The sequence below is a fragment of the Corvus brachyrhynchos genome, unplaced genomic scaffold (genome assembly GCF_000691975.1).
Source record: "Corvus brachyrhynchos isolate BGI_N302 unplaced genomic scaffold, ASM69197v1 scaffold48, whole genome shotgun sequence".
NCBI classification, from domain to species: domain Eukaryota; kingdom Metazoa; phylum Chordata; class Aves; order Passeriformes; family Corvidae; genus Corvus; species Corvus brachyrhynchos.
This window is the reverse complement of record NW_008240027.1, coordinates 3,560,967-3,576,859: the sequence shown is the minus strand read 5'-3', so window position 1 is coordinate 3,576,859 and position 15,893 is coordinate 3,560,967. Positions and strand designations below refer to the sequence as shown.

The following is a 15,893-nucleotide window of genomic DNA, read 5'->3' as shown; positions in this document are numbered from 1 at the left end:
TCGGAAGAGTTGTGTCTCCTGCGGCTCACGCCAAAGCGGCCCTCCCCCCGTGGAAGATGCTCTCCATGTTTCTCAAAGGTGGCTGCAGGGGACTGCGGAAAGTAAAAAGTCATGTAATGAAGCACTCATTTGGACTCTCCAGGAGCCTGTCCGTCCAACAGTGACATTTGGCTAATTGAAAAAAACCACCAAGCCACACATTCCTGTACGAGTTTTCAATACAGCATCCATATCTACATTGATTAGCCAGCAATGTCAATGAGCCTGCATCTGATCAGAACAGCTCACAAATCCACCTGTCTCACGTAGAATCACAGAGAACCTAATGCACTCATCTTACCCATGGTCAAGAGCTGTGAAAGGAGGTGATCTGTATTACCGTTACCTTGGTTGACTGTGGTGTTGAGAAGTTAAGCCAGGCAGGAACAAAGTCATGCTGCGCCATTTAGGTCCAGTGTCTCCCTTCAATAAAATGAGGCATCAAACCTCATGGCCAGGATCTGTAAATGAAAAGAACACTCCCTGTCATCTTATCCAAACTGAAATAATAATACAATTTACCTCTTAAAGTTTGGCCTATACAAATAGGAGGGGGAAAGTGCTGAAGTTTTTCATATTATACTTGAACATTTTTCTTGTCCTGCTGACTTTACTCCTCTGACTGAAACAGGTAAGAACTCCAACATTCCCTGTTACTTCCTGTTTACACTTAACAAACCCATGAAGTTCATGATAGAATGGGTGTGGAGGGGGAAGGAAACAGAACGAATGGCACAGAAAAGCCATACAAGACAGATGTAAAAATCAAGATACGACAGAATTTGGAGTACAATTCTTCACTGATCATTGTCTCACAGTCTGCAAAGGGGTGACCACTGCATGTTTTATTCCAGAGGCTGTAAATCAAATATGACCAACTTGTGATGTTAAGAGACATTTAGAGCAGATCAGAGACCTGAAAGACAACCATATACCAGCTCCTGAACTCCTATGTGCTTTCCAACATATCACAGCAATTTTTACTGCTCAAAATGATGAACATTTCACTATTGCTCTGTATAAATGAATTCCATCTTTTTTTGTGGAAGGTTCTCCAATTTACCATTTTGCTTTACTTTTCAACTTTAGTTTATCTAGAAGCAAGTCAATACAGTATAGCAAAGTAGTAAGTACATATGATCACTTACCCTGAGTTTGGCCTCTGCAGTCCAATGTCCTCAGTTTGTGTGCTTCAGTGACCTCTGGGTTCCTTCCTTCTCCAGAATTCTGGAAGGCCAGCCTTGAGGCAACAGTGCGTCTCAAAGCAGAGCACGAGAGGCCGCACTTCGTGCCAACTGTGCCCTTCACCCCCTCAGCTGCTCATTTTACCCTCTCTTTGCACTCTCACTACAAAAAAAAGATACCTAAGAAGGTAATTTATATTTAAAAAAGCCACGCCCACGTTCACCTCATTAAATTTCCTCTGGTTATGGTAGTACAGAAGTCAGCCTTTACATTACAAAAAGGTTTGTCAAGTCTGCATGACAACATTCAGAGCAACATCATGGTTAATACTGAACACATACACTCAAAGCTGCTGGACAGTTCATGATCTGCAGCAGATCAACCTAAATGCTCTGGAAAAAAGATGTTACGTAAAAATGTTTGCCCTAAATGCTGAGATCTAAACAAGAAGCATCTGCCCAAGTGCTCTTAAAATATAAATTTCATTTTTATCACATACATCTGCTAAAAAAAGGTAAAATATTTTAAAAAATGAATGTTAGGATATACTCTAGTCTTCACGTAACTTGGCTAATGCTCCACAGAGCTAAGCACTACTTGATATAAAGCTCAGAAGCAGGCACAAATGTTCTCCCTGTTTTTCACCATTTACATGCTGAAACATAGGTCACATGAACAAAAAAAGCCAGGTCCAAAAATAATCTCTTCTACTCTATTTTTTGTAGACTGGGTGCTGCTTTTAAAGGGACACAATTATCCACAAGAGCTTCTTGTTCTACAGTGAAGAGTTCACTTCTGGGTCATAGTCCTCTTCCATCAAAGAGGTGAGACAGGAACTACCGTCACTGTAAAAAACCAAACAAAACTCCGTCAATACAAGTGGCATAAACATGACAAAGTATGACTAAAGAGAAGAACAGAAAGGGAAATCAAGCAACTATAGTGCAAGTGCCAAAAGCTATTTGATCTCTGATCAAAACAAAACCTGAAATAATCTAATTAAAAGAAGAGTCCCTGAAAAGGGCATTTTCACTTTTAAATGATCACTTCCCAGAGTTAGTCCACAAAAGAGCAACAAAACCAATCAGAATAAAGGGAAGAGTGGAGAAACTGCATGCAGCTGATGAAAGCGATTCCACATTTCATAGCAATTTTAAAACCTGCTGCTAAAATAATGAGACTCTAGGCTGCAGGTATGCCTGGCCATTCCAAATGCCTCATCTCTACGTGCCTACGTCATTCCTCACCCGCTCCAGTACAACCAGACTCCCCTCTCAAGAGGATGATGACAGTAATACAAACTGTATTTCATTAACTGCTCCATGGAAAATATCACCACCACCACAGCCTGAGTTATTCTGTTATGACCTCTTTTTCCTTGAACCATCCTACCTAACCAGAAGCAAATACAGAGTTTAGTGATCTTGAAACAACCAAGACTGTTTATTACTGTTTTGATGCCATCAGCTGTTTCTCAGGATGCCTTTAGGTGTGCCTTATTACGCTTTTATATTTGACTTATCAGAGTTTTTTTTCTTCGTTTAGATATGGTTCCATTCTTTGCTCAGTTTTGGTTTTCATTGCATATGTTATGTCACTCTTTATTCTAACCATGTGGGTTTTTAAAAAAAGTTTTTAAGGTGATTTTCATCAAGGCTTAAAATAAACACACACTGGGAATAGTAAAAGAACGACCACCTTTTATCTTCTGGGTCACCCTTTAATAAATCCCTTCATTTTTGTTTTTTGTTTTTTTTTTTCCTTTCTGGAACTGCATGTTACTGTTGTATAGAGGAGTTTGGAAAGATGGAAACACTTCACCTAGGCTCTGAGCCACAACCACATTTCTGCAGACAAAGCAAGAACAAGCAGCCTCACAACATGTATAAACTATCAGCCAAGACAAAGAAAAACCAGAGTGGTCATGGCCACACACAGTATTGACCTGGGAACTTTCTGAGCGCCCTATCCTGTGCTACAATCTATTGAGCATTACACATTGCAAACAACCGATCTATAAACACATATTTTTATATTAAAGGGTAATTTTTCAGTGTGCATAATGGACATAACGGAACATCTGCTGCAGACAGAACAGACTTCCCATCATGCTGAACTTGTACAGGTACAGAACTCTTTAAGATGGGACCTTCTAAGTCTACCACCAAACATTTGATGAGTAAGTGAAAGACAAAACAGGGACAAAGTCAATGCAGTTGACTATATTTAAACAAGACTCATTACCTTCTGAATAAATATGCTTTTCAGAATGAACAGTATAGCAATTGAGCTAAGTCAAGCTACTGATAGAAGTTAAAAAATTTAATAAGTTGATTTAATGAACCTTGAGAATGGTTCACAGCAATGTGAAAAATGGACCTAAAGAAAGCCCACAGAGAACTGTTCTCTGGATTTAAGGTATCTAAATAAATGAACATCACAGAACTGCAGTTTTGAAGTAAGAACCAGGTCTGAGTACAAAACAAAAATAAAAACACCACAGAAGTACAATACCCAGGTTCCATTTACCAAAAAGGTTCCCAGGACCTTTGGAAAAGGCAAGGGAAAAGGAAAGCACATCAACAGTTCATGTTGCTGCGAGGTTTCCTTTCACATTTCAGCACAATTAAAGCGAAGGTGAAACATTTTGTAAAACTCCAACCACCAATTTATAGATGATCTTGCAGAGATTTGGGTCTCTGAAGCTGCTATTTTGATATCACTGTAAGTATGAATGACCAGGGCAGTTCATTAAGCAGTGCCTGGTGCACCTGTAGCCCTCTAGTACAACTCCTAGACTTGACCCCATAATTCGGTAGGGACATACACAACTCTTCAGTCATCGCCTTCCTGGGCACATCCCAGCACAAAAAGAACAAGGGACGTCACATTTAAATGGAAGACTTCTTGCTAGAGCAAAAACCTTGTTAAATGAAGTGCTGTAAATTACAGTAGCACTGAAACTCTTCAGTCTCCAGGATGAGCCCCCATGCTGGGTTTTACAGCCCCCTCTCACACACGCTCTGGATCCCATCCAACAGCAGATCTGCAACCTACCTGAGACCACTTCCATAACCTACCACTCTACTGACAACAGTAACACCACAAAATCCTAAGGGGCAGGACCCACAGTCTCTCCATTACCCTCTCTGACAGCAACCTGTAACAAATTATTGGAAAAAAAAAAGTGCAAGACCAAGAACAAATAGCTGCAGGACTCCCAGGATACTTTCTCAGACTTTTAAGCCAGAGTCTGTATTACAATTTATTACCAGTCAGAGCTTCTATGCAAATCTGTTCAAGTTGCTTTGTTTTCAGACACATTTATACATTTTTGCCTCCCAAATGAGAGTGGGCACAGTTTACTTGTGCTTTGTGTAGAAGTCAACTTGTAGCTATTAAAAAATGCCAGCCTCAATTCAACTGGGTATTTTCTTGTGCTACCAAAGTGCCCAACCACATTCTATTCAGTTTTCCATGGTACTCACAATTTTACACGAGATATATTGACTCAAGTCATGCCTCTTCCAAACCAAGACTATTCATGGAAGCCTTCTGAATACCTCTAATCACCCTTATTAGCCTTTACCCTACTCTTTGGGTTCTTAATGTCACGAAAACTGCATCAAATGTTCAAGATTTGGGAGCATGGCCCATTTAAACAGTGGAAAAAGTGTGCACTTGAAAAATTTTCTTCCTAATATCTAACAGATTTTATTCCCTATTACTACACAGAACTGAAGTGACCTTTGATAACTACTCAGTTCTTCTAATATTGCATTTACAGTTAAATCTGTACTGATCTCTGCTTCACTATGGAAAACACAAGGACAAAGATCATCAGTAGCCACTCCCAATTCCAGGAAAAAAGCAAAGGAAAGTGCGTGTCAATGCAAACTTAATTAATTCTCGGTTTCCTTTTAAATGAATTAAAATGTGAATTATTTCTGCTAATACAAATCAGAAAAAGAAAATAATAATAATATCACTAAATGAAATGTTCTCTAAAGGCATACCTCCTTTCAGAACAATGAAACCTGCATTAATGAGCTTTGGTGCAGAAAAAAATGGTTGTCTGTCAACTATCCCAAAATATTATTTCACCCATCAAAATGAAATAGTCTTTGGCAAGTCATCTAAGTATGAAAAAAATTAAACCCTGTATTAGCACCTGGGTTCCACTTATTTTTAAAGGTTAATTAGAACTGTTAACAATTTATATTATCATTTTTTACATGTAACATTAAAAATGCCTTTAGTAACCTATTTTTTTGTTGTTCCGAAAGTACTTTTTTCCCCTTGGTAAGTGCTTAAGTTTCACAACTAAATACCCTTCACTGTGTTATTTTACATGCAATTAGAAGTGGTCAAACTGAGTCAAACAAACTTGTCAGGTGCTCTTTTATATACCAGATTTTATAGTGTATTTGCTTAAACAAATATTAAAAACTGGCATGAAAACAGAAGGAACATACAAGCACATTCAAGTTAGAGACACAGACTACAGTAAGAAACATCTGCAGTCAGAGAGAAACCCCCATTCTCCAATACCCCTTTCATAAACGTCTTGCTCTACCACAGTTGAAGGGAGTTGCCTGGTTTTCAGCCTTCTATTTATTTTCATTTCTACTCCTAACACACACTTTATCAGAGTTAATCTCTAAACCAGAGTTTCTAAAGCTTTGACTCTCAAGCTGAGCTTTTCAGATATACCTGACAGTGGGAACCAAGGAGGTGTTCAATATGTAAAGACTTACATTGACCAGAACAAGAGCCTAGAGAGACGAGCTAATCAGAGCCACTGAGCTATGAAATTATTCACTGGAAATGGATCAAGATATTTCAGAAGTCCTAACAAACAGAACAGATGAGCCTTAGCAGCAGTGCATTTTTCCTCTTACTTCATCTTCCATCTCCTGCCTTGGCCTACGAGGCTGTAAAAACGCAAGGGGAAGTGGTCTCCCCTGAGTTACAGGCTGCCTGCTGTGCCATGACACGCTGTTCCAGCGCACCACCTCTCTGGGAATACCTGGAACTAGGGCTTCCAACCTTTGTCCACATGACGTACTGCAGTGCACATTTCTGAAATGGACACATTTTACTGGGTGTTTTTTCTGCTTCGCTGTACCTTGCAAACATTCCCAGGTCCCTTCAGCACTGCTGTCTACCACAAATCCTATTAATTGCAGCCTCTAATTCAGTTTCTCCTCTCCTGCAACAGCAAATCACAAAGACGTGGAGCCTCTAGTGGAAAACCAGCATAAAAGTAAACTTTTACCCTTCATTACACATTTATCAATCCAGTTAATAGCAGCTGTAAAAGGTCACAAGGACAACACCTGTCTATCCCTGCCACAATTTCAGTTCACTGCATTTCTATCTATTGCTCTAAATAAAGCATGTTTACTTTAAAAAAGTAAAGATTTGTTTTTCTAACCAGCCAAGTCAATTGGGATTTCAGTAATACTCCTAAAGATCACCTAAAGATCAGATGTCAGCTGGGTTGCAAAAGCATTCAGAAAAATTAGTGGACAATTTCATGGATGCAGAAGGCAGAACAGAATTGACTTCCCTCATCAGTTTTCTTTCTGTGAAGCTCTTTTAAAGTTATTTAATCAAGCAGAAATGCCCAAACATTCAGAACAGACCTCTTCCCACTTAGCTACTTTTCAGAGTAGTGTCACTGAATAGGTGTACGTTAGTTTATGATAAGGAATTAACACAATATGCATTCACTGAAATATCTCTTTCTAATAACCTCCAATTCACCCAATAGATTCACAAAAATAGGGAGCACAGCCTGCAGTCCAACTCAGGAAGAGTCAAAAGCATGCTACTGACTTCCTTAAGGCTATCAAAAAGGCTCACGTGAAATTTCACTACCCTGTTTTCCAGAAAAAACCCCCAAATGTTACAAGGCTTGGTCTTGCTATCAAAAACATATTATAAAGATAATCATATTTGGGTACACAGCCTTAAAAAACACCTAGTTACAGCCCCCCTGCCACAGGCAGAGACACCTTCCACTTTACCAGAATGCTCATTTCCAGCGATGGGGCATCCACAACTTCTCTGGGCAATCTGTGACAGTGAATTACATTTATAATATAATTATAAACCTTGCTTCAACCTTGCATGCATTATTAGGCCTTACTATAAAAGACACAAGTGCAGCATAACTCGTTCAATAGTTGTCATAACAACTGGTGAGCCATGTCTTCACAAGTTGAGATAATTCATTTCCAGTTCACCTACATAAAGTAGCTACAAAACAAACTTCCCTTTTCCTTTCACTTCCATTAATACAATTGTCTAGACACACCTTCACCCTGTCTGCACAACTGAAAAACAGTTCCCTTTGGAGAGGACAAATGCAGATGTTCCGGAATGGCACGTACAACTGGTAGAGCTCACACACCTGAGGTATTAGGAACCAGAAGAACTATCCCAGATATGCCATCACTACTCGTTTCTTCCCATTATATCCCACAGCCAGCCTTCCAAAATAAAGGACAGCCCTATTAATTAAAAATACTGCAAAAAAATTGCTTAAATTGTATCTGGCTGCTGAAAAAAATGTAGTATCTAAAAATACAGAGCATCACTCATAACAGTTTTCTAGATTTATAGAAATATGAGCCCATTTTAGAACACTAAAGGATGGATTAAAATGTTAATCATGTACTAAACTAAAACTTTCCCAGATATAGATATTAAATGTTTTAGTGAAAAGGATCTATTACAGAAAGATTAACAACTTGGTTTTCAAGTTTAAAGCAAATGAATCTATCTTGCAGAGTCATCAAAACTGTTTTGTATTCTAGACAGAACACTGCAAATCTATATTCCAAAATGAAAACATGCCAGAAGCTTGGCCATACAAAAGTGCTTCCAGAGTAACAGGCTAGGGGTGGGGGAAAATCATACCAACTGTTACATACCTGACCACTTACACAAACCAGATGACTAACTTAAATGAACTGAAAATAGGTTAAGAAAGGTCCATACAGACACATCTATGTCCTAATCCCCTTTTCTCTACTGACAGTCCTTCCATTGACATCTCACACAGCTCTGCTTCACAAACAACCTGTCCCTTCACATACTTACTTTCCACTTCTCCAAGGCCACGCTGACCCAGTCTTCCCTCCTTCAAAACTTCTAGACAAACACATACCCCCACAAAACCACACACCGAGCAAAGCCTTAACAGTCTGGTCTCATGAATACATATTGAGATCTAGAGTATAGGGGGTAAGGAGATTATTTTTTTCCTTTGTGACACCAATTAAAGATACAAGGACATACAAAAGTAACAACCCAGTAACAGAAAAAAGTGACTTCTAGGACTGTAGGAAAGATTATTCATCGAACAAGAAAACACCACTCACAAAAACACGACCTTCAGAAACGTTATTCACTGATGATACACCGGCCCTCCAAGCTTCTGTTGAGCCAAGTTTTTACTAGCAAGGTTACCACACAAAAGCCAGCAAACTTGTCTTTGGAAGCAAGTTGTACTTAACTCAAAAGCCCAAAGCGTATTTTGGAAAAGGCAGCATCATGGGGAGCCTGTACAGAAGCCTGTGTAAGATGATAAGTCTCCGGACCATAGCCAGCAAGTGTGATACATCAAAAATGAACCCTTCCAAGGGGTTTTCATGAATTTACTCCTCAAAGCACCAAGAATACCAAGATAAGGCCATTTTAAACATGTAAAATCTAAAAGGGTCAACTTCTCATAAGCACAAAATAGGAGAACACAGGCTTTCTAGATATTATGCCTACCACCAGTTATTCCTATGTTTCATACTGTGCAGCCACTGGCAATGCTGTCATCCCTTATGCCTCTCTCCTGTGCCTGTTAAGATTCCACTTCCCTCCCTCCAATGTCCCTTTCACTGCCTTTAGTACTGTTTATGTTAGAGAACAGTGGTATTTACCTGAAATATTAAAACCTGTTTACTGCTCTGCCCTGCTGCAAAAAGTAAGGCTTCAGGGATGGTACACCTCTTAAACAAGTGCATCTATTGACACTACTGATACAAACCAAAGAAACGCATTTTAAATAGTATTAGGCTTTAAACGTGATTAACGTTCTGAACTTTCAAACAGCTTTAGCATTTTATTAAATAAGGTATTTTAAATCTGGAGAAGGTATTCTACTATTTTAATCAAATCCAAAGGTCTTTTTATTTTTAGCTCTTTAAGGAACAAAATCAAACATCTATTTTGTACTGCACTTTGATCTACAGATCTTTTGCAAGTAAGTCAAGATAAGGCTCTGTTCTGCCCAGAACCTTACACAGCACAGCACCTCATCATGGCTGCCTTTAAGGTACCACTCCTGTCCCCAAACCCTTATGACAGAATGAGTGAAAGGGCAATGAAGAGGCCATCTGTACAGTCTGCCCAAAGCCTTAAGGAACAAAGTCACTTCTACTGCTCAGTAGCACACACCAGGATAATGTTCTCCATCATCAGGAAAGAATTGCAAATATGTAATTACTGCCTTATCCCTGCTGTATGCTACATACCTCCTGCCTACCTGTCTTCCAGAGATGTGGATGGAGCCTAAGCAGAAGTTAAGTAAGTAGTTCTCCAGTACCTCAAAAAAAAAATCATGGGATGGGTATTTCCCACTAAGGGTATTTTATAAGCCAGTATTTTACCAGGGTTATTACTGCTACTATAGCACATTTACATTTAAATATATTCCATTTGGAGTGGAGAAAAACGTATTTCCTTTGGAAAAGAGCCTCAAATGCAACCAGACTATTTATCAAATATTTGTGTCAAGGCAAGAGAGACTACAAATCAAGTAGACGGAAGTACAGATCTGCATTTCAGATGAAGGATAAGCAAGTAAAAGGCATGTCATTTGCAAAGAGGAAGGAGAATTGAAAGTCAACAAAACAGAGAACATTCAGAAATAAGAGACCATTCTCCTAACCAGTACTGCAGTAATTCTTCCCCTCAATACCATTACCTGGGTCCTACAAGACCAGTACTACAAACTGGGAAGGGAGGTGCATTCCAGTTATAGGTACTTCCCCTAAAGACAGCCTGCCAAGACTGAGGGACAACTCATACCTTTTCTGCCCCTCCCTGCAATCTGGATTATTTCCAAACCCTTTTACATCAAGACCAGGACAATATGATCAAACTCCACATTTATTTGTCCGTAACTAGGACATGACAAAGACATGTTCACTCAGCACTTTTCAGCATGTGTACAACACCTGCATTAGTTTGTAAAGTTTACATTGTCTGCAGTGGTTTTCATTTCACTGGTTTAACATTTTCAGCACTTTCTGATTGAGAAAGTATTAACAAACATCAATGCAGAAAAGTCACTGAACACAATTCAGTTTAAAACAACTCTTACACATATAAAATAAATTGCAAAAATAATACATATTCCACTAGTTTGGTCTTGGCTTAAAAAAAAAAAAAAAAAAATGGAGAAAGAGAAAAAGTCATCCTGTCATCTAATGATTTGCTGCAGCTGGGACATACATCCTCTTTAGATGTTCACAGTGTTTTCCTGGAGTTCTATCTACAATCTAGTTTGTGAAACTGAGTTAAAATAAAGCAAGGAGTTATGGACAAAATGTTGTCCAGCTGGTTTCAGCTTTGTCTTTAGATCTTGCAGAGAATTATTGTTTTTCTGCAGGTAATCTGTGTGGGCCAAGACTAAAACACTGATTCTTCTATCCTAGTGTCCCACAATAAATTAGTGAATACAAGCAAAACATCTGTGTGGGAAAAAAATCCTCATACATTGCACAGTTAAGCACCTTTTCCTGAGATTTAAAAGAATTTAGCTCTACCCTCTTCCATCAGATGTCTCTGAAAGTCAACTAAGCAACTCCCCCCCCCTTCACCAATTTGTACAGTGATCTTCAGCTTGCAGAGGTCCAAAAATTAATCCTGAAGTGTCTCATAAAGTATCAGAAAAACGAGTTTGTCATCAGCAGACTGGAATTCATTATGCAGCTATACATACCTCCACTGGAATATTTTTTTGGAAGCTGTAAATCAAACCAGATTAGCACACCAGCGTTCTCCAGTGTATCCCTACAATCTGTTTTGGTTATTTGTATGGCTTGAAAGCCTGTCCCTGCATCTAATGCCTCACCTGAACATATTCTGCTGCAATTTCAACTCATAACTACTTGTTTTACTCATGACGGATGTAGAAACCTGACTAAACTCTCCTTGCAGATACCTTTTAAGAAATCTTTTCTCCAGACCAAAACTTCAGTATTCCCTGACTGAAAGGTAACTTTAGCAGGTGGGTTTTTTTTTTTTTTCTGGGGAAGTCCCACAGACCACCCTGTATCCCAGCACTGTTTGGCAGCAGAAAAAGGATCTACTATCATATTCTGGGATCAAATATAGCCATGCTTAAAAAAAAACCCAAAACCAACAAACAACCCACCCTCAACCAGTCACATTTTACTGGCAAAGATCAAGCTTTCAAGTTCAAAGCACCAATGATGAAAAAACTGACGTGACCCACCTACCAAGTGTGACAGCTTGCAGGCAGTGACACGATGTCAGAGCTGCCTCCCAGTTATACCTGCAGGTAACTTTTTTAAGCTGCTGTATACATCACCTGCTAATGTCTGATGAAACATGTTGTATAAAATCACCGTAGAGCTAACCAATCAATTTTTTTTTCCAATCCTTAGTTACGGTTTCTCCGGGGTTAGGGTTAGGGTTGGGTTAGGGTCAGGTTTAGGGTTAGGTTAGGGTACGCCTCGGCAGAACGGAGAAACTGCTTCATTACCTTATTTTAAATGCTTCTATATGTTCCAGTATGACAAGTGAATTTTCATGACAGTGATGCTGCTGACTCATGATAATTTAGGAACCATTACAACCCCCAGATACTCCCCCACAGAACTGCTGCCCTGCCAGCTGCTACTTGTCTGTGTAGGCAATATACCAAAACACAGTAATTTGAACCCATCTACACCAAAATGGCTGAATCCAAAGCTATTGTTTTCAGACCATTTATTGAATTTGTCAGGATCACATTATCTGTGTGTTCAGTAAGAACATCATTGCAATATAGGGAAGTGAAACCACCAAAAAGTACATGACGCAGACTCCCTGATGTGAACACTCTTCCTCTGGACATACCCAAGTATTGCCTTTTTTCTAGATGCTGTGAGGGAAAATGCTCCTCAACTCCTCAGCATTCTGGAACTTTTCCCACCCCCACAGGCTCTCAGCTCCCTAAACACTAGAGGATACATTCCAGAAGGCCCAGTCAACCTGAAGACATTAAAGCTGTCATTAACCCATTTCTCTACTTTTAACTGTAGTTCAAAGTAGAGGAAAGACAGTTTTCCCAAACTAACAGTCAAGATCATAACACATTCAACATTTTCAGGATGAGAGTTCCTTGCTGAGTTTTTTTAAGATTAACATCAAAGGTCTTTTCAGATCATCTCACATGAGTCTTGATTAATCCCTTGATGATGGATGACGCATTGTAACACAATGGCAAAACACTCCTCTGTGCTGAAAGGCTGGAGGGAGACCTGTTGTAATCTTTACCATACACCTTCACCAGCAACTTTGTGAATACCAATAATTTCTGTGCCCAGAATAATACCATATATCTCCCTGGCAGACTCAGTCCTTTATTTACAAGTTAATTGTCATAAACTGAAGATGACAAAATTCCAAGAGAGTGTCACTCATTGCCACATACTCCCTATGTTGCAACTACACTATGGGGAGGGGGTCACACAGATATCCAGAACCTAGAAGAGATACAAAAAATAAAACTTCTCTAAGGGAAATTAAATTAAAATTCCTAATTTCTTCTTCTATTGAAAAAAGGGGATTCCTAAAACCAGGAACATTCAGACAACATTACAGACATATCTTCTTATCAAGAGCCACTAACATCACGGCACAGAGTTGTGATACTCCTTCCAGTGTGGAGGATAAAACTATGCAAAACATTGAACTGGAAATGATCACAAGATTCAAGGAGAAAACAAACCAACACTGGCATTTTTGCTAGAATGCCTGTAAGTCCTAGAACTTCAGCTGCTCCTGGTGAACTCCCTAATGTACAACAGTCCCTGAGGCACAAGGTCACATGCTGCAAAATATTTCTTTCTGAGCATCATTTATTGCAGAAAACCTCAGTTATGTTTGGCTGCACGGGTTCAAAGCATTTTTGTTAAGCCAGACCTTGGAAGTGCAACTATTTCAGATTAGTCATATTATAGAACTGCATACACCAACACTTTGCAAAACTGTTTTGCTGTTTAATTATAGAAAGGTCTAAGTAGCATAAAGGGTGAAAAATCTTCTCCTGACTTTTGAAAACCAGCTAGAGAAGGAGCTGCATACTTTAATCAAGAATTTCCAGTTTGGAGTGATACAGCCTGATCACTAATATGTATGATCAATTAAGCCATAATGCTTCCCCTCCCTGCTTACTGTCACACTCACAGCCCTGTCTAACCTAGAACTTCTACGTCTGCACAGTGTTTGCACATACATGTATGGGGCAGTGGACACTTAGCCACTATCAGTCTCTACCTAAATCCACTCCCAAAACCATAAATTTATCTTCTGACCATACAGTAACTCGTTAAAGTTTGGCACATTTTCACAGGAACATATAAAGTTACAGCACACAAGTTAAACAACATTCTGGCTTTCATGAAGTATTCTGAGCAGGACCACGTTTCTGCCAACTTCACTGCTTTTCATTGAATCTGACGAGCAAAGAGAACACGGACCTCAATTTCTCTTGCTAAAACAAACGCCACACATGATTTAGTTGGCATCCTGGTCACTACGTAAGTGACAGTAAAATGTCTACTTACATTGCTGAATTTGCAGAACCAAAACCAAACCACTCCAGCCTCTACAAATAAATTAACACAAAACTTAAAAATCCCAGGGAAACCTCCTGGTACACACACTACCTCATCAACTGCAAAATCCAGTAACTATGACCTCTCCCTGGATAAGCTAGAGCAACAGTCACCTCCTGGTTGTTTCTACGAAACTGTAAGGAAAAGCTGTGTCCATGCAAACACAGCCAGCACTCTGCTGGAGAGAGGTGCTTTAATGCTTCAGCTCTACTGAACAGAGTCAGCCCTTTTCCAATCTCTTCAGACAAACAAACAAAGCACACCCTGGAGTACACTTCATAGCTAAGTCAATTCAGCAGTTACACAACTAACTTCAAACAATTTGTAACGCTGAAAAAAAAATAAGGTAACTTTAACTCCTGAGCCAATAGTTTTTCTTCACTTCGTAATGGCAAAAACTACGTTATGACACCCCACACTCCTGAAGAAATTCACAGATCCAACCACAGCATTTTTCTGTGTTAAAATAAGGATCCCACAACTCCTGAAATACCATTTCCATTAATTGAAAATGCTAGTGAATATTATTTTTCCTGTAATGATTTAATTTCCTAATTTAAAACAGGAATTTCAAGATTCAGTAACACCACACAGCAGTCACACATGCGAGACAAGTTGACCATACCCTGTAGATATTCTCAAAGTAAAATTTTTTCCTAACATTCAGAAAGTGTGCACTTCCCTTTGATTTGCTGTATTTCACATCTGCATTCTGCTCCTCATATTTCTGAGACACCGCAGAAAAAAACCAGGATTTGTGTTTTTTTAAAATGCCATCTGTTCCCTGCATATTTCCACTTTAGGTCCTCGTATGATATCTGCAATGGAAACTTCTGTGTCATATAGGATTAAGGCTATAAACCAGATGAATATAAAATACAGAGGGCTGCACTTCCCTACAAATAGCTGGGGGGAAAAAAAAAAAAAGCCATAAGGAGAGTGTGAGAGGAAAAGCTGCTCCTCTTAAATCTGGGAATTTTATTTGTTCCTACCACTGCTCTACACCTGTTTCCTTCCTGAGTCAGAAACTGGAAGTTTGAAATACCGGTCTCCAAATGGATAAGCATGGGGAACCTTTCACTGAAATACCAGCCATATTCATTCACGAAGTAACATTTGCATAAGCTTTTTTCATAACCACCTAACATTTTTATAGGAAGCAATGTCAACTCTACAGTAAACTCAGCTTTGATGGCGCTCCAATTATCTCAGCTGTTATCTCCATTCCTCCTCTTTGCTATTTCCACATTTTGCTCAGGCACTTGCAACGTTTCAGAGTATTATCAACATTACTAACACTTGTGTCACTCACAGCTCGGGGGCGGGGAAAGGCAGGCTGTCCTACCTGGTCATGTTAATATAAAAAGATTTTTAAGCAACACTCTTAAGCCATTCCACCATTACTTGTAAGAATTTAAATAGCTACTGTTCCTCTAAAGCTGTTTAAAAACTCGTAACTTGTGCAGACACCCACTGACTGCTCTAAAATCGTTCCAAAACAGCTCGTTACTAAACTGAACTGAATTCAAAGTCTTAAGTGGATATTTGAAACCCTAGGCGCGTTCTGATCAAGTCCAGCTCCAGCCGTTTAAGTTAAACCACACAAGACCTTAGGCCAAGGGGGCATAAAACACACCGGACACACGGAAATAACTTTCACGCCGCAAAGAGCCGCCTCACGCTCGGGCCAGGCGCTGTTTCCCTACGAGCACACAGCGCGCGGCACCTGACAAGTTTCCCAGCCTCGCTGGCACA

At 39.4% G+C, this 15,893-nt stretch overlaps 1 protein-coding gene across 1 annotated transcript in view; it reads right to left on the bottom strand.

The window, feature by feature from the left end:
• The window catches only part of GPBP1L1 (GC-rich promoter binding protein 1 like 1), a 17,398-nt gene extending 15,329 nt beyond the window's left edge, over positions 1 to 2,069 (bottom strand). Inside the window, exons 1-3 of the mRNA XM_017743525.1 lie at positions 1,188 to 2,069; positions 386 to 500; positions 3 to 92 (exon numbers count right to left, since the gene is read on the bottom strand). Coding sequence (XP_017599014.1) covers positions 3 to 92; positions 386 to 445 — 150 coding nt within the window. The 5' untranslated portion in view covers positions 446 to 500; positions 1,188 to 2,069. The remainder of the gene's footprint in view (positions 1 to 2; positions 93 to 385; positions 501 to 1,187) is intronic.
• Between the last annotated feature and the right edge of the window lie 13,824 nt (positions 2,070 to 15,893).